This window comes from Sorex fumeus, unplaced genomic scaffold (genome assembly GCF_029834395.1).
Source record: "Sorex fumeus unplaced genomic scaffold, SorFum_2.1 ptg000024l, whole genome shotgun sequence".
In the NCBI taxonomy this organism is placed as follows: domain Eukaryota; kingdom Metazoa; phylum Chordata; class Mammalia; order Eulipotyphla; family Soricidae; genus Sorex; species Sorex fumeus.
Genome location: NW_026606081.1, coordinates 50,709,336 through 50,734,965, shown reverse-complemented (window position 1 = coordinate 50,734,965; position 25,630 = coordinate 50,709,336). Strand labels below are relative to the sequence as shown.

At 49.4% G+C, this 25,630-nt stretch overlaps 1 protein-coding gene across 3 annotated transcripts in view; it reads left to right on the top strand.

The window, feature by feature from the left end:
- The window catches only part of KIF13B (kinesin family member 13B), a 146,948-nt gene that overhangs the window by 40,775 nt on the left and 80,543 nt on the right, over window positions 1–25,630 (top strand). For all 3 annotated transcript variants that reach the window (XM_056113989.1, XM_056113990.1, XM_056113988.1), the window contains exons 3-9: window positions 6,258–6,270; window positions 9,306–9,366; window positions 13,500–13,592; window positions 15,774–15,954; window positions 19,732–19,819; window positions 21,833–21,967; window positions 24,366–24,478. In XM_056113989.1, coding sequence (XP_055969964.1) covers window positions 6,258–6,270; window positions 9,306–9,366; window positions 13,500–13,592; window positions 15,774–15,954; window positions 19,732–19,819; window positions 21,833–21,967; window positions 24,366–24,478 — 684 coding nt within the window. The remainder of the gene's footprint in view (window positions 1–6,257; window positions 6,271–9,305; window positions 9,367–13,499; window positions 13,593–15,773; window positions 15,955–19,731; window positions 19,820–21,832; window positions 21,968–24,365; window positions 24,479–25,630) is intronic.

The following is a 25,630-nucleotide window of genomic DNA, read 5'->3' as shown; positions in this document are numbered from 1 at the left end:
TGTACTGTCTCTCCCCATCCCCCCACCCCCTTTTTTTTGAGGCTCCACCCAACAGTGGCTGAGGGCTTACTCCTGGCTCTGTGCTCAGGGATCACTTCTGGTGTTGCTCAGGGGGCCATATGAAGTACAGGGACTGAACCGGGTTGGCTGTTACAAAGCAGGCACCTTGGGGCTGGAGAGATAGCACAATGGGTAGGGCGTTTCCCTTGCACGCGGCCCACCCGGGTTCGATTCCCAGCATCCCATATGGTCCCCTGAGCACCGCCCAGAGTAACTCCTGAGTGCAGAGCCAGGAGTAACCCCTGTGAATTGCCAGGTGTGACCCAAAAAGAAAAAAAAACCCAAAAACAAAGCAGGCACCTTATCTCTCCAGTTCCCAGATTTTAAATTTCTTCAATGAACGTGGACAGAGAACTGAAACTTGTGCTCTGTGTTAGATGAGAAGGTGAGTGCAGGTGCCTGACCCACTAGTGTCATAGCTTGACATCGCTGAGGGGGGACCAGGAAGCCCTGGGAGGGAGCCCGAGTGGGTGGGACGCTCTGCAACAACTTCTCAGAGACTCGCAGAAATCGCCGATGAAGTCACAGCTTTCCGTGGCGACCTCCTGCCAACCTTGGGAACCTGTTTAGATTTTACCGATGATTTCTAGAGGCACAAATAAGAAGTGACCCAGGTCAGGTTAGTCTCACAGAATCAGCTCAAGTAAGCTTTGTTTGTCTGGCCAAACTGGTTTTGTCTGCTCAGGGAGCGCTCAGGGCTGCTTTGTCTTTGTCTTGGATTTGACCAGGAGCTACATGTTCCGGGACTTTCTGGTGGTGTGCGGCAGTGGAATTTGTAAGCCGGGGTCTTCACTCACTAAGGTTCCGTGAGTTTGTAGCTTGTCAGCTGAGGGCCAGCCGCCAGGTTCTTGGGCTGGCATTCAGTCCTCAGCTCACCAGCAGTTGCATGAGTCTCCGTGCTTTCCAGAACCCTCCAGGACGAGCACCAGCGAGAGGGCCCGAAAGAGCTTCCCCAGTCTGCCCCCTCCCCCGCTCATTTCCCACCCTCGTGTGCCCGCTGCTGCGCCTTCCTTCCTCTGCAGCCTGTCCCTTCCAAGTGAATTCTGGCTTTGTGCTTGTCACTGCATTTGTGATTTAGCAGGTGATTTGGAAGAGCAGAGAGGGTGTGGAAAGGCTTCCATTCTGTCAGGCATACCGGGATGGAGAGGGATTTGGATGAGCCCTAGGTGTACTTTAGACAGCACCTCTGGGAAGATTCATGCTGAGTGAAGGGCGCAATCTGAGATCCAGGCAGGAAGGAAATCGTGTCTGAGGCTGGTGGGTGAGAGGCCAGTGTGAGGGAGGGAGGACTGCAGGCGTGTTGGCCAGTGGGGGAGGAGGAGAGGGAGCTGTGAGGAGACCAGAGGGGCAGGCCAGTGGCTGCACAAGGAATTGCCTGCTGCAGAGCCCCTGGCCATGGAGAGAGGGTCCGCGTGAGAGAGGTCCCATGCCTGAGCAGACTGGGTATGGGGGAACCTCTCTCTGGACTGGAGATCTCATCCAAGGGATCTCTTCTTTCCTTCTGTGTTTAGCTTGGGGGCCATACCCGCTGGTGCTCAAGAACACTCCCAGCGCATTGTAGGGGGTCCCTCACCGAGGTGCTAAGGGGCCTTGCAGAGCACATACACTAGCCCTTTGAGCTCTCACTCTGGCTCTGGGAAGGTTTTTTTGGAGGTTTTTTGGGGGGAGGTGGAGACTTGAGGTTTAATATTGGCAGCATTTGGAGGACCATGTGGTGCCAGGAATTAAACCTAGGTCTCCCATATGCAGAGCCTGTGCTAAGCTCATTACGCTTCAGCCCCCTGGGAGGCCTCTTCTGGGGAAAGGGGCGGGGCTTGGGGTACTGGGGGCACCTGGGGGTACTCAGGGTTTTTTTTTTTTTTTGGCTTTTTGGGTTACACCAAGCAGTGCTCAGGGGTTCCTCCTGGCTCTGCACTCAGAAATTACTCCGGGCGGTGCTAGAGGATGTTGGAGATTGAACCTGGGTCGGCTACATGTAAGGCAAATGCCCTCCCCACTGAACTATAGCTCTGGCCCCTTAGAGCTATTCTTGGCCCTGGCAGTGCTCAGAGGACCAAGTATGGTGCCGGGGATTTGGGCCTGGGTCACTCCTACCATAGCTGCTTGCATGGCAAGCACTTTGCTTCTGTCCTATTTCTCTGGGCCCCCTAGACCCCAAGGATTCTTAAGACAGAAGCTGACTTGGCTTTTTCTTATGTGGCAGGACAGAATGAAGCACTGTTGGAGGTGGATGGGACATAGGAATCCCACTTCCGGCCAGGAGAGTCCCCTATGGCTATGATATGGGCGTGCGGGGCCGCCCAACTCTTCCCTTGGTTCATGGGGCCTCCCGACAGTACTGCTGAAACGGGGGGCAGGGTAGCAGCTCCCTGTAAGGTCCCGACCCTGCCGAGATTAACGGGCAAGTGAATCAAAAGGAAAATGGCACTTGTTGGCCGCTTCATCTCTTCTTGCTGTGAATCCAAAGCCATACAAGGAATTCCGTGTTAACTGCTCATCTCCTCCATGCTGGCCTCAGCCGATGCTTCTCTGCCCTCCTGTTATGGTGCCAGAGAAGTGAGCTTGTCCTCTCCCGACACGGACTCACTGTTCTGCCGCGACCTCCCTCTGCTGCTGCTTTCTCTCTGAGCCACTTGGTTTATTTGGAGGGTTTGTTTTTGCAGGGGGTCCTCCCAGTCCGTGTTCAGGGGGCTGAGGGCCACTACTGCAATACTTGGCCAGCTGGGCGGGATGGACCACCTCTGCCAAGCTGGGACCATGTGGTTTACTTTTACGTCCAGCATCGACTTTGCTTTGGCCGTGATTGGGACTGTTAATAATAACTGCCAACGGAGCTGCGAGGTAGCGTGGGCCCAGGGCACCTTCCTCCCACGCACAAGGCCCCAAGTGTCATCCCTGGCATCCAATGGCCCTTTTTTCTCGCTCCCCAGCACCACCAACCCCCAAAGCAGCAGCAGCAGCACTTGGGTGACTGAAGGTCATGGGAGCAACCCCCTCCTGCCTTGAGTACTGTCTGGAGAACCGCCTCACCAAAAGGTGTTCTTATCGAAAGAGATGATTTTTATACAACATATCATCACTGACTTTCCTTAGATCTGGTCAGAAATAAGTGCTCCTGGTGTGATTTATTATTTAAATGAGCTGGGACCGGCAGCCCCTAACCCAGGAGAGTGAAGAGAAGGAAGGAGGGGTGGGAAGGGGCGCTAGTTAGCTCACAAACCCACCTTCCAGAGTTAACAGCCGCTCCCAGCTCAGGAGATGTGCCAGCCAGGTGCCATCGCTGACCAGGGGCAGAGCAGACCTGAGGGGAAGCCACGATGGGCACCGGAGGTGACTGCTCAATGACTGTTTATTTGCTCTCCTGTGGACGGTCATTTGTCACAATGTCGTGGTATGAAGGTGTTAACATTTGGGGAAGCTGAGGCAGGGTACACAGGTGTGATTTAAAAAAAATCTTTGGCACTGCAATTTGCAATACTGTGAATGATAAAGTTTCATGAGGAATTTCTTGTGCTGTGTTGGGACTCTTACGCCAGTTTCATAGTCTTCCGAAATGAGTTTATCAGCAGCACCCCCAGAACTCCACCCACTGAGCTCACCGAGGGACCAGCCGGGCCTTTGCCCATCACCAGCTGCTCTTGGTCTTTGCTCCCCACATCGCCTGGGATCTGGGGGGCTGAGGTTTCTCTCCAGGGGACCTAAGGGTGTGTGAGGCTTTGTCTTGCTGGATTGCAGCTACCCATTGAAAAGCTTTGTTTAATTAATTAATTTGCTCATTTATTTATGTACAGAGCTGTAATTACATCTCTGGGTTTCCAGTGGTCCTCTGGGTTACTTGAGCTTTATTCTTGTAGCCATTAGAATCTCTGGCTGGAAACTTAGCTCTGTAATTAATTGCCCGGCTTGTCGCTCTCTGCGGTTATATTCTGAATTTGGATTCGCCCCCTGGTTTCTCCCACTGTGCGTCGTATGCGGAACATCACCTTTGTTGGTGTCTCTGAGGAAGAGCTGCATTTCGTGTAAATGGTTTTTATTTCAGTGTGAAAGATCCATGCCCCCCACCCAATGTCTTTTTCCTCTGTAGAACAATCTGGAGTTTCTGTCTAATGAATGTGATGAATAAGTGAGCTTCCACTGGCGTCAGCCCTGAGTGGTGATGTCTCCCCGGGCATCACAGAGGAAGGGGAAAGTGGGTGTAGCGGAAGAACGGGTGTCTCCGTGCCACTTGCAGGTCCTTAGGCCTGGAGGATCGTGGCTAGGGCTATTTCCTCTGCCTGGTTTGGGGCAGAGCATGGAGCTGGGGCTGGAAGACTTCCTTTGTGCTGCCGCTTCCATCCTTCCGGGCTGTGGCCTGTCAGTCAGCCTTCCTTTGCCTCCGTTTCTCACTTGGGGATTCTGGAATTGTCGTAGTGTCTTACAGCAGCGAGGGTGTCAGGAGGTGTCGGTGACGTCTCTGGCCTAACATGGGCCTTTCCAATGGGCTGGCGCTATCCTCACCGTCAGTGGTGGCAAAGAATCAACCTCACTTTTTAGGCTCCGAAGAGTGGGGGTGTGGCTCAGCGCTAAAGCACTTGCCTTGCATGTGTGACACCCAGGGTTCGGTCCCTGGGAGTGTCCCCCCAAACAACAACAACAGGAAGACTGGAGAGATGAGAGCATGGGCCAGAGGCTTGAACACTTCCCCCCTTCTCATTCCTGTTGCGATTATTTCCTGTTGTATTTAGCCATACTGGCTTTCATCCCAACACCTCTCGGCTAGCACCACGCTAGCACTCGGTGCTGGTGCATCTGGTGTGACAGCACGTCCCCAACCCTTGGAGGAGGAAAGCTCTCCCGCACATGCAGGATGTCCTGCGGCGGGGGGGGGGGGGGGGGGGGGGGGGAGGAATCCCGCACTTCCAGGTTCTGTTTGTTCCTTCCGGTTTCACTTGCGAGCTGGCATTCGGACTCTTCAGGAAGCGCTGGCCACCCCTAAAGCTCCAGTTATCTTGGCCGGTTCACTCCAATTTCAAAAGTCCTTTCCTTTATTCGTGTGCCTTCCGATTGGATACTGTCTGGGGGTGTCACAGTGCTGAAGTGTTTGGGGCTGACCGGGCCATCTGCAGTTTGCTCTCACATGCCCGCATGCCAGTGGGCCAGTGCGTTACATACCAGGGAGGGGGAAGCAGGTGGAGAGAAAGAGGGCCCGGCGCTGGCCCTGGCCTGGTGCTACCAGCTGGCAAACTGACCACACTGCTTCTCTCACAGGGCCCCTCTGAGTGGGGTGGCCTCCCAGTCATACTGTGTCGGGCTCCTTTCATTCCTTTCTTTGGGGGGTGGGTTTGAGTCATCCCTGGTGATGTTCAGCTGCTACTTCTCACTCATTGCTCAGGGGTCGCTCCCAGAGCTGCTCTGGGGACCATGCAGGCAGGGCCAGGGATGGGACCCAGGCTTCAGCTTGCCAAGCTCGTGCCCTGGTGCTTTGAGCCATCATCAGCCCAGCCCTGCATAAGTTCCGTTTCTGAACCCCGAGCCACAGGCAGTTTGGGAGGGAGAGTTTCCTAAGCTGGAGACCAAGGCTGAGAGAGAATAAAGAAGAGGTTCTTCGCAGCAGGGCAATGGTTCCTTTCATCTCCCCCTTTTCTCTGGCCAGAACCGAGTCATGTTCTGGAGAGAGGCCTTTATAGATGCAGAGTCTGTTGCTGCTTTCCCTGCAAGTGATGTCAGGGGACAAGGGCGGCTTCTTTGTAGGGACTGGGATCACCAAATGCACAAGGAGGGGCCCGAGCGGTTAAATTGCTATCTGTGTGCAAATCATCTACTTGAGAGATGCAAGTTAGTTTTCTGTAATTAACTCTCCAACTTGCGAGTTAATAGATACTAGCTTACTTTTCATTTGAAATTGCTGTTTGAGTTCAGAGTTAATATTGTATATTGTTTTTTGGCAGGTATGGGAGGGTGTGTCCTGCCGAGGACACATAGAATAAAATGCTTTGAATTTTATTGGCGTTTTCAGGGGAGGCTCGAAAGCTGCCATCCTTAGTCCGCCGGGATCTCTGCAACCACAGAAAGCAATATTGTGTATTTTTAATAAACCTTTGCATAATGTGAGCGATCATTTTGCCCTTCAAGAAGAAGCTTCTAAGCTGGAAAAAAAAAACAACTTAACTCTCTTTCTTTTCTTTCATGGAACCATGCTGTCTCTTGGGGGATCCCAGAAATCAGCCAAAGGTAAGAGATACGATTTCTTATTCAGTACTTGTAAAGATATATGACGTGCATAGTTTTGAAGTGCTAGTAATTTTCTCTACAGAAACATTTCCTCTGTTCCTTTTGTAAACACAATGCCAGCTGTCACAGTTTGCCAGTCAGCCATTTGTTAGCCCAGGCGGGGCTGGCGGTTCTGGAAAAGCCGCGTGTGTACTCTGCCCGGCTCGGGCGAGTCTCCTGCCAAGGATACACAGAATCCTTTTGTGCTGCTGCTCCCGGGATGGCTTGGAGGTGGTGGCTCCAAACTGTCCGGGGAGACTCGCCCACGCCCCTCCGGGAGGGCCCAGGACAGCTGGGGACACAGTCTTAGACCCACATCCCCTGCCGTGGCCCATAGCTTCCTCAGGCAATGACCTTGCCATGGCAGTTCTGAGCCCACATTTGCTGCTGAGAGGGGTCTGGCCCTCAGGGACCATCTCGGTATGCCACAGGGTCACATGGACTCAGATTGTGAATCGGCTGGCCGTTCTCTGAGGTTACTTTCTCTGCAGGAACTTTCCAGGAAGTGCAGATATTTATCGACATTCTTGGAATTTAGCTTTGGAATCTGGCTGAATTCTAATCCCCTTCTCTATTATTGCTAGGATATGAATAGATGTGGCAATTTTTTTTTTTTTTAGTGTTTCTCTTTGTAGGGGAGTCACACCAGCAGTGCTCAGGGCTTACTCCCGGCTCTCTGATCAGGGACCAACTCCCAGAGGGCCACTTGGGGAGCCCCGTGAGGTGCCGTGATTGAGCCCGGGTCAGCCGTGTGCAAGGCACGTGCCCTGCCTGCTCCTCTGGCCCTCATTTCCCTTCTTTAAAAGGAAAAAAGAGAAGTTGATTTTGCAGCCTGGGAGAGGGCCCAAATTTTTGGAGCTCATGCGTTGCACGCGGGACATGGGCTTTGCTCCCTGGCACTGCATCGTCTCCTGAGCATGGCCCAGAGTGACCTCGGGGTACCTCACTGCTCCTGGGAATCCCTCCTGAGCAAGCCTGTGACTTACCATTACAATGTAACTCACAGGAGATACTTTAAAATTGTGGCCTCCTGTTGTCACACTTAGAAACAACACGCTGACTGGGGGGGTGGGGGGGTGAGAGTGCTGTATTCTCTGGGCCTCCGACTCAGTGCTTGGAGTTCTGGAAGATATGGGACTAGCGCTACCCCAGGACTCCTCCTGGAGGGCTGGACTCGAGCTCCCTGGCAGGCTGTCCCTGAGTGAAGGCTGGAAGGGTGTGGGCTACCAGCATTGAGTACAGTCTGGGGGCAATAGCCCCCTGGGGCGTGGGAAGGCTGGAATCCAGGCCATGGCGCCTGGTCTGGCGCAATGGCCGCAGGAAGAAGCAGGAGGGGGGTGACCAGGGAGCACAGACTCCCCTCAGATGCCGGCACTCGCTCCGAAGGACACAGAAGAATTCTGTCTTCAGCAAGTGTAGCAGCGAAGTGCCAAAGTGGAAAGCGAAATGCCAACTGAAATGTGTTCCAGAACAATTACACTTAGATTTCTGAGAGACTAAATTCTTTGTTCGATTTTTGGGCCACACCTGGCGGTGCCCAGGGTTTACTCCTGGCTTTGTGCTCAGGGCTGACTCCTAGCTCTGTGCTTGGGGCTCACTGCTCCGGGACCATATGGGGTTCTGGGGAGCAAATACCCTACCTGCTGTGCTCTCTGACCTCAGAGACTAAATTATTAAATGTAAACAAGTAGATCCCGAAACAGTAGAAATCCAGAAAATGTAAAATATAATCAGTGAAACAACTTGAAAAAGATTATTTAAAAATATGTGTATTTTAGGAAGTAGCAAAAGATCCAAACAAAACCATCTGCATTATCCCAGGTACCCTTAACCACCACCAATATTTTCAAGTATTTTTCTCTCATTATTTATTTTGTAAATTTCTTTATCTTGGGGGAGGGGATTTTTCGCCATCACCGGAGCTGCTCCAGGACTGCTCCTGGCTTTGTCCTCTATACTACCTGTGACCCTCACTCATTGAATGTCTATAGGTCATTTACAGATGTGCTCACAGAATCCAGACTTTCATAACGTGTCAGATTTTTGTCATTTGAAAGCAACATATTGTACATGGGTGCATAATACTTTCTTAAAATAACTTTGCTGGCTATTTACTTACTAACCTTCCTTTTTTCAACATCCTGTAATCAAATTTACACTTTATTCTTTAGCAATGTCTTTTGGGTGCCAGAGGGACAGTACAGTGGATAGAGCACTTGCCTTGCATGCAGCCAACCCACATTCGATCTCCGGCATCCCAGATGTTCCCCTGAAGCACCAGGAATAATTCCTGAGCTCAGAGCTAGGGATGACCCCTGAGTGTTGATGGTGCAGTCCCTCAAAAATTATTACTTGAAGAAAAATTATCACTTGCGCCACCAACAGAGTATGCCTTTTGTTTCTCTGATTTAAAAAAAAAAGTGAAAATAGGGGCTGGAGTAATAGCACAGCGGGTGGGGCGTTTGCCTTGCACATGGCTGACCTGGGTTCGATTCCCAGCATCCCATATGGTCCCCTGAGCACTGCCACAGGTAATTCCTGAGTGCAGAGCTAAGAGTAACCCCTGTGCATCGCTGAGTGTGACCCCCCCCAAAAAAGTAAAAATAGAATACAAAAACACAAAGAAGAAAGCAGGGATCTCTAATCTCATCATGAAGAAGCACATTTCATTTCTAGAAATAGGAATGCATATGTGTACATATGTGTATGTGTATATATGTGTACATACATATATAAACATAGATGGCATAGTATGTATTTTGCTTTCTAACTTCTTTCTTGATATTACGAAGAGTTATCTGTGAATTAAATCCATCTGCTGTCTGTAGGTACTTGGTTGTCTACAGTCAGACTGTACCAAAATAACATGCATTGTGAGACAGAAGTTGATTTAATTTAACAATTATGAACATATTGTCAACTTGATGCCCTTGTTCTTACCATAATTGTGTCAAAGGTTTTGTTAACACGCACTCTTTTTCTTTCATTTTCAACAGGTGTTTGCATATGATCATTGTTTCTGGTCTATGGATGAATCTGTTAAAGAAAAGTATGCAGGTAATAGAGCATAGCATCCTATTAACTGCTAATATTGTAGATTGTTTTCCCCATAAAGTATCATTATTTTTGTGCCTTTATTTTCTTTTGTATTTTTTGTGTGTTTGTTTTTGGGCCACACCTGGCAGTGCCCAGGACTCAGCACTCAGGGATAACTCCTGGCAGGCTCGGGGAACCCTATCGGTTCCACATGCTGTGCATAAATTTACATTTTATTCTTTAAGTAAATTAAAGAGATTGAACTCGGGTCAGCCATGTGTGAGGCAAGCATCTTATCCACGGTACTATCCACCAGCCCCTAATTTTTGGTTAATTATAAGAACGATATAGAGTTGGGGATATAGGTCAGGTGGTGGAGCAGTTGCCTGGCATGCACAAGACTCCCTGGCACCACGTGCCCCCACACACCAGTGGGCATGACCCTGGTTGCCTGTTGAACCCCAATCCTCAGGGTCCACACAACGTGCTGAGCGTTGTTGGGAGGGCTCCCGGACTGTCAAGGTCCATTGCTTGAGAAGTGAGAAAAAATCGAGTTCTTAATATAATAAAATCAGATTATAGGGTATAGAGGATTTTGAGGGGTTGTTTTTGGCTTTTGAGCTACACCTGGAGGCAGTGCTCCAAGCTCGCTCCTGGCTGTGTTCAGGAATTACTTCTGGCAGCCTTGAGGGTGCTGGGGATCAAACCTGGATCAGTCACATCCAGACAAGTTTTCCTGCAGTTCTGTCTCTCCCACCCGGAGTGGAGAGTTTGTACTCATACACACCCATAGGCCTCAACCAGAACCAGAAACTCCGAGACTGCTTTAGCTATGGTCTGCAGAGGCAGCCCAGAGCAAGGGCAGTGAGTACTGGGCATTTGAAGAGGCATCTAACCAAACTTTCTGATGCCACCTCTGAGGAAATCCCTTACTTGTCAGAGTTTTCCTTTCTCTCCGTATTGACTTGTGTGTGTGTGTGTGTGTGTGTGTGTGTGTGTGTGTGTGTGTGATGGTCCCATGAATCCTGAAAATTTATTATTGTGAGGATATCCAGCCTTTGTTGTATGTAGCTCATGGTAGCACTGTAGCACTGTCCTCTTGTTGTTCATCGATTTGCTCGAACGGGCCCAGTAATGTCTCCATCGTGAGACTTGTCGTTACTGTTTTTGGCATATCGAATACATCACGGGTAACTTGCCAGGATTTGCCGTACGGGCGAGATACTCGGTAGCTTGCCGGGCTCTCTGAGAGGGGAAGAGGAATTGAACCCGAGTTGGCCGGGTCGGCCACGTGCAAGGCAAACGCCCTACCCGCTGTGCTATCGCTCCAGCCCAGCTCATGGTAATAATCACAAAATATACATTTGAAATGGAAGTCAAGAGAATCATTACATATCACACAGGTCACAGGCCGTTGATTCAGAATAGAGTGGCACATACTCTCCGCTGCCTGCTGGACGGCCAGTTCCTGCCACAGCTGCAGTCACTAGAGGCTGCCCCCAGCCCGGCTGTTCACTTATTTTTTATTTTATTTTATTTTATTTTTTGCTTTTTGGGTCACACCTGGCGATGCACAGGGGTTCTCCTGACTCTGCACTCAGGAGTCACTTCTGGTGGTGCTCAGGGGACCATATGGGATGCTGGGAATCGAACCCAGGTCGGCCGCGTGCAAGGCAAACGCTCTACTGGCCGTGCTAGCTCTCCAGCCCCCTTCACTTATTTTTTTAATTATTCGATTTTGGGGGGGATTTGGCCCACAACTAGCAGTGCTCAGGAGTGACCTCTGGTGGTGCTCAGGGGAACATTTCCAGCGCTGGAGTTGGAGCTAGGGTGGGCCACATGCAAGGCAAGTGCCTTACTCCTGCTCTGTCTCATTGGCTCCGCCTTTTCTCTTTTTCTTGGAGAGGAATGGGTGACCCCTCAAATTATTGCTCTCTCTCTCTCTCTTCTCCATGATCATTGTCTCACGTCAGGAGTGGAGCAAGGGCCCTTCTTTTCTTTTTTTTCTCAGTGCTGTCCCCTCCCTCCTCGTTTCTAAAGTAATCCCTGTCTATATAGCCACGTTGCAGTTTCAGAAGATGTTTCAGAAGGTGAAGGTTCCTTTGGCCTCTGTGGCCCAGGGGTAATTTTAAGGATTGATTCAGGATCGGAAGCATGATGGAAATGTGCTAATGTGGTAGATTCACTCGGAAGTGAGGAATAATGGAATGCTATTCACAGCGTTCAAAAATAAATACAGCAGCATATGTTTCTTTCATTTTGTGTCCAAGATTCTCAGTGCTTGAAAGACTTCTCAAGGCTGCATTTGACTGCTGACATATGGAGAGAATGTGCCTCTGTTGTTTGTATCTGTGATTGAAAGGAAGTTAGAGGCCTGGGTGGGGGTGGGGGGGTTCAGGGCGCAGGGGTGCAGGCTTTGCATGCCTGGGACCCTGCTTCCATCCCCGGCACCTCACGCACAGTCCTGAGTGCCACCGGGCGCTGTGTGAGCCACCCCCCATCAAAAACAAAGAAAAAGAAAAGAAAGCTAGAAGGACTTTTCATGTCCTTCCTTCTTTCCTAGCCGGTCTGTATTATAGAATCATGTATTTTAATTTTTAATTTGAATAATTTAAAATTATCTTAATGGATAGGGGGAAGATTGGTTACAGATAGTGTTTCTTAGACTGGCGATGCTACCTCTGTGGGCTGATGTAACCGTCCACGGGGCAGGAGGAGACCCGAGTGCACTTGGGGGTCACTGTTCCTTTAAAGAAGGGAGGTTTCCAGGGGGAAACTAAGTGACTTTTTTTTCTGAAAAGGGCCAGATAGGTTTGGGAAATTCTTCTATGTGATAATTTTTAATTCCAACATCCAGTGTACAAAGCACTGATTGAATGGCATTTGGTAAAATTCAGTAGACATTTCACCTATATTTATGCATCGTTTATTAAATTAGAAGTTCATTAGCTTTTTACATTCCAGAGAACTCTTGATCAGTGCTTATTGATTCAAACGCTTAATATTTGGAAATTTTTGCTCATTTTCTACCATGTGTTAAGTAGAAATAAATTGAAAGACCTAAGTCATTGGAAGCATTTACCAGGTTTAAAATTAATCTTGTTTGGAGAAAAGTAAACTGGAAAACATACATATGAAAAATTGTTTTCATTTTCCCTTTCTGGGATCTCAGACCACGGGTGTTCAGGGCTGCCGTGAAGCTGTGGGGTACTGGGGGTCAGTTTAAGTACCCCCTGCTTGCTCTAGGCGCTTCCTAAGCTGCCTGAAGACGCTTCTCACTGGGTCCCTGGTGGCTATCGGGGTCTCCCTGTATGGGGGTCACACTAGGTTTCTGCTTAATGGAAGTCTGTTTGCAGCCACTTAGCCATCTTCAGGGCCCCAGAAAAATGGGTTTTTGAAAGCTATTTTTCTGGGTTTTTTTGGCCACAGTTGTCAGTGCTCAGGGCTCACTCCTGAGTCTGTGCTCAGAGATCATTCCTGGCAGTGCTCAGGGGAACCATATGTGGTGCAGGGGCTTGAACCTGCCAGCCGCGAGCAAGGCAAGTGCCCCACCTGCCTTCCTATCTCTCTGCTCCTTGAAAGTTCTTTTTATCCAAGTTGGGTCAGATTGGAGCTTGGCACCCTGCCTGGTTAATAGTTGGTGATCAGTAAATAATGCTTAACTAAACAGAATACAAAGTGGGGGGGGAGGTTCTTTTTTTTTTTTTAACTGTTTAGTGCCTGAGAGGTAGCTCAGTGGGCTGGAGAACGTCCTGGGGCCCCCGACTACAGCCAACCTTGCCCCTGAATACTGCTGGGTGTGTTGAAACCTTCTACTCCCACCCCCCAAAAAAGGCTTCTCAGATGTAATTTTGGCTTAAATAATCTCCTCTTCCTCCTCCTCCTCCTCCTCCTCCCCTTCTTCTCCTCCTCCTCCTTCTCCTCGTCCCCTCCTCCTTCTCCTCCTCCTTTTCTCCTCCTTCTCCTTCTCCTTCTCCTTCCTCTTCTTCCTCTTTCTCTTCCTCTCCTCCCCTCCCCCACCACCTCCCCCTTCCTCCTCCCCTTCCCCTACCACCCCTCTTCTCCCCCTCCCCTTCCTCCTCCTACTCCTCCTCCTTTTTTCCCTATCTTTCTTTCTTTCTTTCTTTCTTTCGTTCTTTCTTTTTTTCTTTCAGGTCAGGATGATGTCTTCAAGTGCCTTGGGGAGAATATCCTACAGAACGCTTTTGATGGCTACAATGCATGTGTCTTTGCCTACGGACAGACAGGTATGTTAAATATATATTTAAGCTGTAAGGACAAAAACAGAAAAAGGTATCAAAAAGAGCACATACTGTTAGCTTCTGATCATTTACAATTGAGCTTTTTTTTTAACTTCAAAAGAGAACTTTTTTTCCTTCTGTACCTCTGTGGTCAACAGGAAGGAGAATCAATTTAAAGTAAAGGAATCATTTTGATGAGAATATATCATAAAACTGTCCTTCCTAGGAGCAATGCTAGTGACATTTTCTTTTTCTTTTTTTATTTAGATTTTTATTAGTGAAACACCATGAGGTACAGTTGTAGATTTATAAATTTTTGTGCTTGGGTTTCAGTTACACAGTGATCGAATACTCATCCCTCCACCAGTGCCCATTTTCCACCACCACTGATCCCAGTATCCCTCCCACCCCCCCCACCCCCATCCCACCCTGCCTCTGTGTCAGGGCATTCCCCCTTGTTCTCTCTCTCCTTTTGGGTGCTGTGGTTTGCAAAAGAGGCGTTGAGTGGCAGTCATGTTCGGTCTAAAGTCTACTCTCAGCACGCATCTCCCATCCTGGGAGGATCCTCCCAACACCCTTTATTTGGTGCTCCCTTCTCTATCTGAGCTGCCTTTCCCCCCCAGCATGTGCGGCTGGCCTCCAAGCCATGCAGTAAACCTCCTGGTACTTAAAACCTGGTACTCTGCTATTATTGGGAGTAGTGACATTTTCTTGAGGCAGAATGTCTCAGGGTTCTGGAGCCTGGACAGAGCCAGGTCAGCCCATTTCCAGCCCAGCCTTGTCCCCTGATGCGCTGAAGTCTGTGCCTCTGTTTCTGCCCTGTAGAGTCGTAACAGTTGGAGCTTATCCTATGGGTTTTTCAAAACTTCAGAGAAGCCTTGGACCATAACACCTAGCAAGTGGTGTGTGAGTTCTGGGCACTATGGTCAAGTGACAAGTGACAAAGTCTTCAAGGCGTATTGTTGGGTTGTAGGGCTGTAGCTTCGTGTAAAGGACAAATGGCCTGTCAGGCCCCAGCACCACATCCACACTGTGTGTTCACAGAATCATCGATCCTGCAAAAGAAAATGGAATTGCATTAGTTGGCTCTATGAGTGATTAATATTTTCTAGTTCCCTGTGCTTTTAAAGTTCCCTTTAATGATCATACATTTCCGGTACTACAGAGAACATAACATTGCAGAAAAGAGGTTTTTGGTTTTTGTTTGTTTGCTTTATTCGTGTCAGGCGGGGGTGTTTTGGGCCACACCAAACAGTACTCTGGGCTTACTCCTGGCTTTGTGCTCAGAAATCATGCCTGGTGGGTTCGTGGGATCATGTGGGGTGCTGGGATTGAATCCTGATCATCCATGTGCAAGGCAAACACTGTACTATCTCTCTGGGCCCAGAAAAGGTTCTTTTAGTTCCCACATGATTGCCAAAGTGAGTTCATTTGCTTTAGGGACTCTGGGGCTCCCTGTCCTGTCCTGTCCTGTCCTGTGCTGTGGTTAGTGGTTGGGACCAAGCTCCCTAGTGTCCTACACATGGGTCTTTCCAGTCCCTTGTAGAAGATTGCCAGGAGGCCTTGAATTTTCTGTTGCTTTAGTCATTTCTTTTTTTTCTTCTTTCTTTCTTTCTTTCTTTCTTTCTTTCTTTCTTTCTTTCTTTCTTTCTTTCTTTCTTTCTTCCTTGGTCACACCCAGTGATGCTGAGGGGTTCCTCCTGGCTCTACACTCAGGAATTACTCCTGGTGGTGCTTGGGGGACCATATGGAATGCCAGGGATAGAACCCAGGTTGGCCATGTGCAAGGCAAATGTCCTACCCTGCTGTGCTATCTCTCCCACCCTCTTTCATTTATTTTTGTGAGGTGAGGGTGGGGGTTGGGTCTCTCCTGGCAGTGCTCAGGGACCGTTCCTGATGAGGGGTCAATTTGGCATGTGCCTTAACCCCTGCACTCTCTCCAATCCACTATTTCATTTTTGAACAAGTTTAAGGAAGGCTTATTACTTTTTCTTTCACATGCAAGGGTCATTTACTTCTGACTTTTACACATCCAGTAGAATAGCTTCTATAGGTATTATTCATCTCATTATGGCATTTGGGTGTTTATGTTTTGGGGTTTTGCTAAGTGCCAGTAATTTACCATGCGCAATTTATGTATCTAAATTTGCAAAAGGGTAGATAACGATGGTGGTTTTCTGTTTTCAGGATCTGGAAAATCTTACACCATGATGGGCACAGCTGACCAGCCTGGATTAATCCCAAGACTTTGCAGTGGACTCTTTGAACGAACTCAGAAAGAGGAAAACGAAGAGCAGAGTTTTAAAGTCGAAGTGTCCTACATGGAGATTTATAATGAGAAAGTCAGAGACCTTCTTGATCCCAAAGGGTAAATATCTCGGAGACTTCAATGTGGAAGTATTCTGGACTCGGAAGACACTGAGGAACATTCCTCAAGTGAATGGGCCTTTGTGGTGCTGGAGGGGGCAAGTCCTGACCCCCCCCGTACCCCTCCCCACCCAGGCTCCCCATGCCACACCCCACATCCTGACAGCTAGCGAAGCCCTGTGTGCTCCCTAGCAGGCAGCCATCGAATCATCTGTATCACTCATTTGCAGTTACACTGGGAGTCTGTGTGTTTCCGGTTCTGACCCTAAGGCTGGCCTGCACAGACTGGAGTTCAGGGGCAGTTCAGGGCCCCGTGGAAACGCCGTTAGGGTACAGGTAGAGGTTCACACCTTTCCCAGGTGTGGTCAGAGCTGTGAAGAGAGACTTCTCATGTTGTTGCTGCCCCTACCCCTGACTCATTTTTTGCAGGGGGAGGTGTTTGGGACATACCTGGCACTACTCAGGAGCTACTTCTGGCTCTGTGCTCAGGGGTTCATAGGAGGTGCTGAGGGTTGGACGATGGTTGACCACATGCAGGGCAAGTGCCTGCAAAGTTGCCTGTATGTCTCTTGCCCGTGCTTCTCTCTCTCTCTCTCTCTCTCTCTTTCTCTCTAAATAAAAAACTACTAAAAGCTTTTAATTTTATTATTTAATTGGGGGTAGGGGTTGAGCCTACCTGGGAGCATTCCAGTGTCACTCCTGGCAGTGCTCGAGGGACCATGTGGGGTTGGCCTCACCTGCTCCCTCTACTCTCTCTTAGGCTCCCAACTGTTTTTTTTTTTATTAACCCAAGAAATTTTAGTATTTTGTTGGCACTCTATAAAATGAAGGTGAGGCACAGTGAGGGGATGAAACCTGGACCCCAGGGTAATTAACCCTAAAGGTTCCTGGAGAAGAAACATTCCAGTGAGCGTCTCTTCTCTCTGGGGGTCACCTCAAGGTGTGGTCAGCAGCTCCTCCTGACTCGGTGCTGGGGGGGGTCGTGCCTGGCAGTCCAGGGACCACACAGTGCCGGGGACGGAACACAGCTGCACTCAGCCTACTGTGCTGTCTCCCTCCCATCGCCTGCCCCGTGTTTCCCTGGCAACAGATGCTCTCCAGGCCTATACAGTGAGACTCGCTGGGCGCGGGGGTTCCTGTACCAAACTTGGCCTTCCCTCTGTGGAAGGAAATTTGTTATGTTCCAGGCACTGGACAAGCAACAGAGGAAGGCAGAGCTCACAAGGGGACAGTTGAATTTTTCTGAGTCTTTTTCTTGGAGGGAGGGGGAGAAGAGGGGGCTTAGGGTGAAATACACCCATCGGTTCTTCCTGCTGGTGATGCTCAGGAGTCAGTCCTGGCAGTGCTTGGGGGACTGGACATTCCTTTCCTCAGCTGAGCCCGGACCCCCTGCATGGAAGACAAGTGGCCCAGCCATGGAGCTATCTTCCTGGCCCTCGATGGAGAGTTCACAGCAGAGTGGGACTTCTCAGGGCTGGAGGAGGTTCTGAAACGTTTCAGAGGGATTGTGGGCTGTGCCCGAGCCTGGAGCTGGCCAGAAGTACCAGAAGCCTGGCCCAGGGTGCTCAGACTTGGAGCAGGGAACAGGCCTGGCTGCTGCATCTGGCTCCCGTGTGCCCTCAGACCTCCGCTTCAGCCTGCGCCTTCACCCCCATGAGACCATCACTTTCTCTGAGAGCTGGCTGGACCCACTCTTTCCCCAATTTTTTTTTCTTATTTTTGGGTCACACCCGGCGATGCACAGTGGTTACTCCTGACTCTGCTCACAGAAATTAGCCCTGGCGGTGCTCAGGGAACCATATGGGATGCTGGGAATCGAACCCGGGTCGGCTGCGTGCAAGGCAAATGCCATACCCGCTGTGCTGTTGCTCCAGCCCCACTTTCCTGAATTTTTTCACTGGCCTCATTTCTGTGCTTTTCATTCCTAGCGAGGACCTCGCCGTCTCCACGTTGCTCCCAGTCTGGAGGCGTTTCTTCTGTTTACCTCTGTCTAGTTTAGTAATGAGCACCTTGGGCTTTGGGTTCCCCCAGTTTTGATCAGCTCCTCTAAGGAGAGGTGGGGAGGCTTGGGGCTGCTGTGAGTGTTGGTGGGTGGCACCCACAGGCTGAGGACACATTAAGGGTTCCATCGAAATCCTTTAGGATTTTGTCACGTTTCTGAAGTGATGAGTTAAACGAATGGAAAGTTCTTTGGTGACCTCTTGGCAGTGAAAGAGATCTCAGGTGTTTTTCTTTGGTGGGTTTTATTTTCTGTGGGCACTGGGCGGTGCTTGAGGGCTACTCCTGGCTTGGTGCATTTTGGTTTAGTCCCAGGGAATGTCGGGACTACGCCAGTGTGGGGAATGGAATCTGGTCCCCCTGCATACAGAGCCTGCGCTCTGTGGTTCAAGTGTTGATTTTAATCATCTAGCGTCTCCCCTGTGTAATGATGAAGCTATGCTCGTTCACTCAGGAAACGATACAGTACATGTCCTCTTTAAAAGGGAGAGAAATGAAATGGCAAGAGTTAGACTAGGAAGAAAATATCCTGACTTGAACTAAGTCAAATGATTGTTTTATATCTACATCATACACAACTTATAATTGTAATTGAGGGGCTGGAGTGATAGCACAGTGAGTAGGGCATTTGCCTTGCACGCGACTGACCCAGGTTCGATTCCCAGCATCCCATATGGTCCCCTGAGCACTGGCAGGAGTGATTCCTGAGTGCAAAGCCAGGAGTAACCCCTGAGCATCGCCAGGTGTGACCCAAAAAGCAAAATACAATAAAATAAAAATAAATTATATATATAATTGTAAGTGAAATTTTTAGGAGTTTATCCTAGGGACCAGTAAGATCCCAAATCAATAGAAAATATTAAGTTACATCAGAATCAAATGGGATCTCACTACTAACAAATGCTCTTTATTTTCACTGTAATGCTTCTGTTTTTAAAGAGCTTTTGAGAGACCCAATTCACATGCCAGGCAATTGTCAACAAATATTCTTAATATTTGTCAGTTGAATCACTAAATGTGTTTTATGTGCTTGGTTTGGCAGCTGTCCTTACCGGTTTTAGCAGTTCCTTGTTTGATAAGAGGCATATTTATTTAATCAGTTCCTTTTTCTATACCTGTTGCAAAGATTATGTGACGATTTTGCCTCCCTCCCCCCCATTTTGGTGAAAGACATGAATTTTTCCAACGTTAAAACAACCCACAGACAAGCCCTATTTCTTTCTTTTAACTCATTATTTTAGGGGACAGGAGCAATAATACAGTGGGGAGGATGTTTGCCTTGCACACTGCAGTCCTGATTTTCATCCTCAGCACCCCATGTGGTCCCCTGGGCCTGTCAGGAGTGATTCTTGAGCACAGAGCCAGGAGTAAACCCTGAGCACCACTGGGTGTGGTAAAAAAAAATCATCATTTTTAACTTGTGGGGTTTCGTTTGCCATTTTTGTTTCTCTCACTTGCACAATTAACATTTATTGCGTCTCAACCCTCTGTGCCCCTTCTGCCATCTGACAAGTGGCCCGTTTTTCTACCGACGCTGCATTCCTCAGCAAGTGCCGTCCCACGGGTGCCCCTGGGGCATTGCGCCGTTCACCGCTTTGTGAAGGGTCACTAACCAATCACGATTTTAGATTCCGCTGTACATTCTTCGGAGGATCAAGTCAGTTGGTTTTACTTACTTGGGATCTTTGTTGAATTTAGTGTGTTTTATGGTGTACAGATAGTTGAATCCTTTGCAAACAGGACAGCGCTGAAAGAGTGTCTCTTTGTTCTGAATGAGCAGAAGCCGCCAGACGCTGAAAGTCAGAGAACACAGTGTCCTGGGACCCTATGTGGATGGACTCTCCAAGCTGGCCGTCACGAGCTACAAGGTAAGGGCAGCAGCCTTTGTGTGAACCGCTTCACGGTCTCATAGCAGCAGAGGACTTCTGGGGGGTTCGTGATAATTGTCTTCTGAAAGGAACAACACTTCTAGAAGTATCCCTCAGTAAATAATTTACTTACGTAGTCCTCTGGTAGGGAGTCAGTGGGTGAGCAGGTCTCTGCATCTGCAAGGGATGTTCACAGGAGTGCATCACATCATCAGATTGCTTTTGGTTGTGTTGGTGTAATGAGACGAGCTGCTCTTCCAAGCCTGTTCCTCGCTGAGGGAAGAACTCATCATACTTGGTTCCCAGGGCCTGTCAGTCCAGACCCCTCATCCTGTTCCCTCTGTGTCTGTCACGCTTTGCATGCTGGGGATGAGGGGGGCGGCGCGGATGGTAGTGGGAGGCTGTGATGTAATATACATGGGACTTACACGTGTTCCAGTACCACAAGACCTGTGTACACAAGATCTGGCACTGTTGTGTACACAGGAGTGTACTTATCGGCATTGCATATGTCCATGAGTCCTTTATGGGTAGTTTCTCCCTTTTGGGGGGCGGGGGGAGCCCACGCCCAGTAGTGCTCAATGCAGGGGATGGAACCTGGGGACTCCTGCCTGCATTCCAGCCTTTGGCCCATTTTCCTTTTAGGATAATTCCCAGATGACTGGCATTAGACTCTCGTTCACTGAAGCTTATTTCTATGTCCTGTCAGACTTGCAGTGGCATCTGGGAAATTTGTCTCTTAACTGTAATGTGCTCAGTGGAAGATTGAAATATTTAAAAAAAATTTTAAGATTTTATTTTTAATTTTGATATTTGAGCCATCAGGATTTACCCCAGACTCTTCACTCAGAGATCAGTCCTGACGGTGCTCGGGAGATCATCTGGGGTGCTGAGGAGTGACCTTGGGTTGGCCACGCACAACGCAGATGCCTTCCCCACTGTACCCTCCCTCGGTCCTTGGGAGATAGTCCTTTGCTATAAGTAGAGGAGCCTGAGGGGCCAGAGAGGTAGTCCAGTGGGTAGGGCACTTACCTTACATGCTGCTGGCGGGGTTTGAGCATCGTCGCCTCCTGTGGTCCTAAACCACCACCCAGGAGTAAGCCCTGAGCACTGCTGGGGGTGGTACCCCAAACAAAATAAATACATTAAGAAAGGAGCTTGAAGAAAATAATCTTTCATGCACATTTCATATAATTATTTTTATTCCTCATTAGAATCCCTTATAAGGTCAATGTTAGTCTTGGGTCCTTATTATGAGGCTAAAATTCGGATTGGTTAGGTAACTGTTTCACAACTTGTAGCTCTGTTTGTTTTCTGTGTCACACCCAGCAATGGTCAGCTTGATGCCTGGGTGGGGGTGGGGGGAGCTCCCGATGGTGTGGTGGGGGGACCGTGTGGTGCTGGGAATTGAACCCAAGGCTCCTGCATACTCTGGCCATTGGAATGCCTCTCTGGTCATTAGCAGTGAAGAGCCTGTGACCTGACGTTGACTCTGTCATATCAATCGTGGCAATGGGGTAGTCGATCTGTGCAGAAAATCTCATTTTGAAAAGTAAGTCTGATAATACATATACAGTGATCTGCCTGTGAGTAGTTGTGGGTTATCTTTTCTGTTGCCTGTTTCTATGACTAATTTGATTGAACAATTAATTTCTTTTGCTTCTATAATTAAACTGATTCCCCCCCCATCCCCAAACTTCTAGATAAAGGAGGGTTGACATGACCTGTTTTTCATGCCAGCTCCCGTTTGTTGGACTCATGTGTAACTTCTAACTCTTCATTTTCTTAGTCTAAGTTGCCACTTAATGTTTGCAACTACAGAAAGTAACATACCTGAGTTGAACTTTCAGAGGCAACATTAGGCTGTTGTAGTCTGGGGAGGGCTTAACATTGAAAAACAGCACATCAGCTCCAAAATGTTTCTGACGGAGGAGAGAGATTTGGCGTAGATTGTGTGTGCCTCCTCGTCATCCAGCGGCTCCTGAAATGCGTGTCTGTGACCTGTCCCTGCAGGACATCGAGTCTCTGATGTCAGAGGGAAACAAGTCCCGCACAGTGGCTGCCACCAACATGAATGAAGAGAGCAGCCGGTCCCACGCGGTCTTCAAAATCACCCTCACGCACACTCTGTACGACGTGAAGTCTGGGGTAGGTGTTCCCGAAATGACTCTTGCCCTGGAAGAATTAGGATGAGCATCAGGGTTTATGGTGTCTGCCACTGGGGTCCATTGGCTCGAACCCCGGTCAGTATGTGTCAGGTCAGATTCAGGACAAGACCCAGAGGCCACCCTAGCAAATGGTAGGGTTTAGGCAGGAAGGCAGTGACTAGCATTGTTGGGGTGTTGGAAGAGGGGAAGGTTCCACACAGCATCTCTAAGAGCAATGCCCAAATACACACCTCATCCTCCAGCCACGCTCTGCCCCCGAGGTCTCAGATGGCACAGTTCCAGGCTCAGATGGCAGGGAGTCCCGAGCCTGGCCCCCCAGACACTCCCATGGACAAGGGCTTCCTTTCACAGGCTCGCTCTCCTGCGGAAAGCGCCATGGAAGGGGCGGTGCGGGGAGTGGGGCGGGGGGGAAGTTCTTCTTTACTCCCGCTTGCCAGACCATAAGCAAGTATATCTCACCAACACAACCTCGGGCACACCCTGAATCCTGGCATGGGAGAGCCCGGGAAATGGGGGTCCCACTACCCTCTCCAGTGACACGGGGTCAGGGCAGAACCACCCATGGTGGTGGGCCGGTGTCTGTACGGTGGCGTCTGTTCACTGGTGTTGGCGTGCCGGCCCGCGTCGTGGGTGTCACTGGGGTGGTTCAACCAAGGAGTCAGAGAATTATGGAATCATTCCTGAGTATTTGGTTTCGAAGCTTAGGAAGCACATGCCAGAAAGAGCCATATAAGCTTCGCCACCCTGAAAACATCTCGGATATGTTGTCTTCTCTCTCCCTTTGGCATATTTCGGTATGCCTCCCCCTCAGCGAATCAGCTTCAAATACCAGAAGTTAAATCATCGTGCTGGCAAAATGCTAGATTTTGGCAAGATTTTCATTTGCTGAAGCACATTTTCTTTTCTTTTTGTTTTTTTGACCGTCACAGCAAGATTAGTGTAACAACAAAAAGTTCTTTGTTTTCTATTTCTTTCTTAGCAGAAGACGAAAACATATTGAATTGTTTTTTGGACCCACAAATACTTTTGATTTGGGAAAACTGAGTATCCTCTTGTTTGCAACCTAGGGAATAGAATATAAGTATATATTTTAATGGAAAGCTCTTAAACAGGATTCAGCCTGGGCGTGGCTCTGGACTCTGTATTGCTGTGGAGTAGGACCATCTGTGATGCATGTGATTTGACATGGGAACATTTTTTGATGACAGAAAATGTCACTGTTTATGCATGTATGTAATAACTAGAGAGTATGTGAATTTGATGCCTGGAATTAAGAATTTGATGCCTGGGAGTATTATATATGAAATGTATTAATATGAATTATTATGTATTAATATAAAGCTTTTAGAAAATGTTTTTTGTTTTTGTTTTTGGGGAACCACACCCAGTGATGTTACTGGGTTACTCGGGGGTTATTCAACCCTACTCACTGTACTTTCTAGCCCTAAAGTGTCATGTTGTTTTGTTGTTGTTGTTATTGTTTTTGCCTTTTGGGTCACACCCAGCAATGCTGAGGGGTTCCTCCTGGCTCTGCACTCAAGAATTACTTCTGGTGGTGCTTGGGGGACCATATAGGATGCTGGGAATCGAACCCAGTTTTGCCGTATGCAAGGCAAATGCCTTTCCAGCTGTGTTATTGCTCCAGCCCCGAAGGGTTTTTTTTTTTAAACTTGTGTAAGAATCACAAGCACTTTCCCTCAGTATTATAAATGAATAGTTATGAAATGTTATGTACACTTTGAAATCAGATTTCAATAATAATTTGAGTTCCCTTCAGTAAAATGTCTATTGGGTGGCAGTATCTTGTTTGTTTGTTTGTTTTGGGGGTCATACCCAGTGATGCTCTGGGCTTACTCCTGGCTCTGTGCTCAGGGGTCACTCCTCATGAGCCTGGGGGATCCTATGTGGTGCTGGGGATCAAATTGGGTTGGGCCACTGCAAAGCAAACGCCCTACCCGTGATCCGATCTCTCTGGTCCCTGGGGACACAAGTTGAAGTTAGTCAAAGTCTGTGTCATTTTGTGGCTACCAACTAGACTGGACAGTTTTTAGTCTCTGACCAGCACAAATGGACTGAAATAGTAATAACGGCATTAAGACTCATCCCGGGCTAAGGCGCTGCCTTTGCATGAGGCTGACCCCAGTTTGTCTCCTGGCATTGCAGTCGGGTCCCCTGAGCACCCCTGGGTGTGCCCTTGCCCCAGCATGGTCCCAGGGATAGATCTGAAGCCCTACTGGTTGTGACCCAAAATTCAACAACCCCTCCACCCATACCCCTGCCAAGATCTCCTTACTAACGGAATGTGATAAGAACTCGCCAGGAAAGAGGCGACTCTCTTCTGTGTTCTATCCACTTAACTTTCTCCCTCCCCCTTCCAGACATCCGGAGAGAAAGTGGGCAAGCTGAGCTTGGTGGACCTGGCTGGCAGTGAGCGCGCCACCAAGACGGGAGCGGCGGGGGACCGTCTGAAAGAGGGCAGCAACATCAACAAGTCAGTGTGTCGCCCGGCTGGGCTCGGGGTGTACACTTGAGGGAAGTAGGGGGCCAGCGGGAGCTGCAGTGAGGAGCGGGTCGGGTGTTTCCCAAGGCCTGTGTTTGTCATGGGCCTGAGCCCCGTGAGAGCTTGGCCAAGGTGCCCGAGGGCAGGGGTGGGGGGTACAGCTTGCACAGGCCCAGCTCAGGGCCCGGAGCACAGCTCCTTCTAGATCGCCTGCATTCTTCCCTGGAATGGACAGATCTTTTACTCTATGACCACCCACTCCTCCTTCCTTTCTCTACTGTCATATTTCTTAAGTAAAGCAATTTCACCCCATATCTGCCTCAGGGCTGGAGTGATAGCACAGCGGTAGGGCGTTTGCCTTGCGTGCATCCAGCCCGGCCGAGCCGGGTTTGATTCCTCCGCTCCTCTCAGAGAGCCCGGCAAGCTACCGAGAGTATCCTGCCCGCACGGCAGAGCCTGGCAAGTTACCCGTGACATATTCAATATGCCAAACACAGTAACAACAAGTCTCAAAATAGAGACGTTACTGGGCCCGCTCGAGCGAATCGATGAACAACGGGAGGACCTGCCTTGAGGACCTGGTGGCGCTCTGGGGCTGTGGGTGCTTGGGGGCAGCCTGAGAGGCAGCAGTGCCTGCCCCCTCCCAGATTCTCTTCAGACATTGGCCCCTGCCCACAGTGGAGCCCGGGCAGCCGGGGAACACAAAGGTGACGGGTCTTCAGCCCTGGGCACACATGGGCCTCGCTGCTCTATGACGGCCTCACCACTGTCCACACCCCAAGCTTTCTTCACCAGCAATGGGTTCTAAATTTGGGCTAAGCTGTTAGCTCCTGGGCTCAGGAAACTTTCCTGTCCTTGTGCTTCCCAGACACCCAGCACAGCAGTGTGACATTGTCCCAGCCCGAGACCCTGGAACATAGGAAGCCCAAAGCAGTGTGATGATGGGCTCCATCTATTTCAACTGCTTTTAGTTTATTTTGAGGGGAGGGACATTTGGGGACACACCCCACGGTGCTCAGGGCTTCCTCCTGGCTCTATGCTCAGGGATTACCCCTGATGGGCTCGGCTCGTCTCGGGGGACCCTACGGGAGGCTGAAGATCATCCCCAGGTGGGTCGTATGCAGGCAGATGCCCTGTACTGTT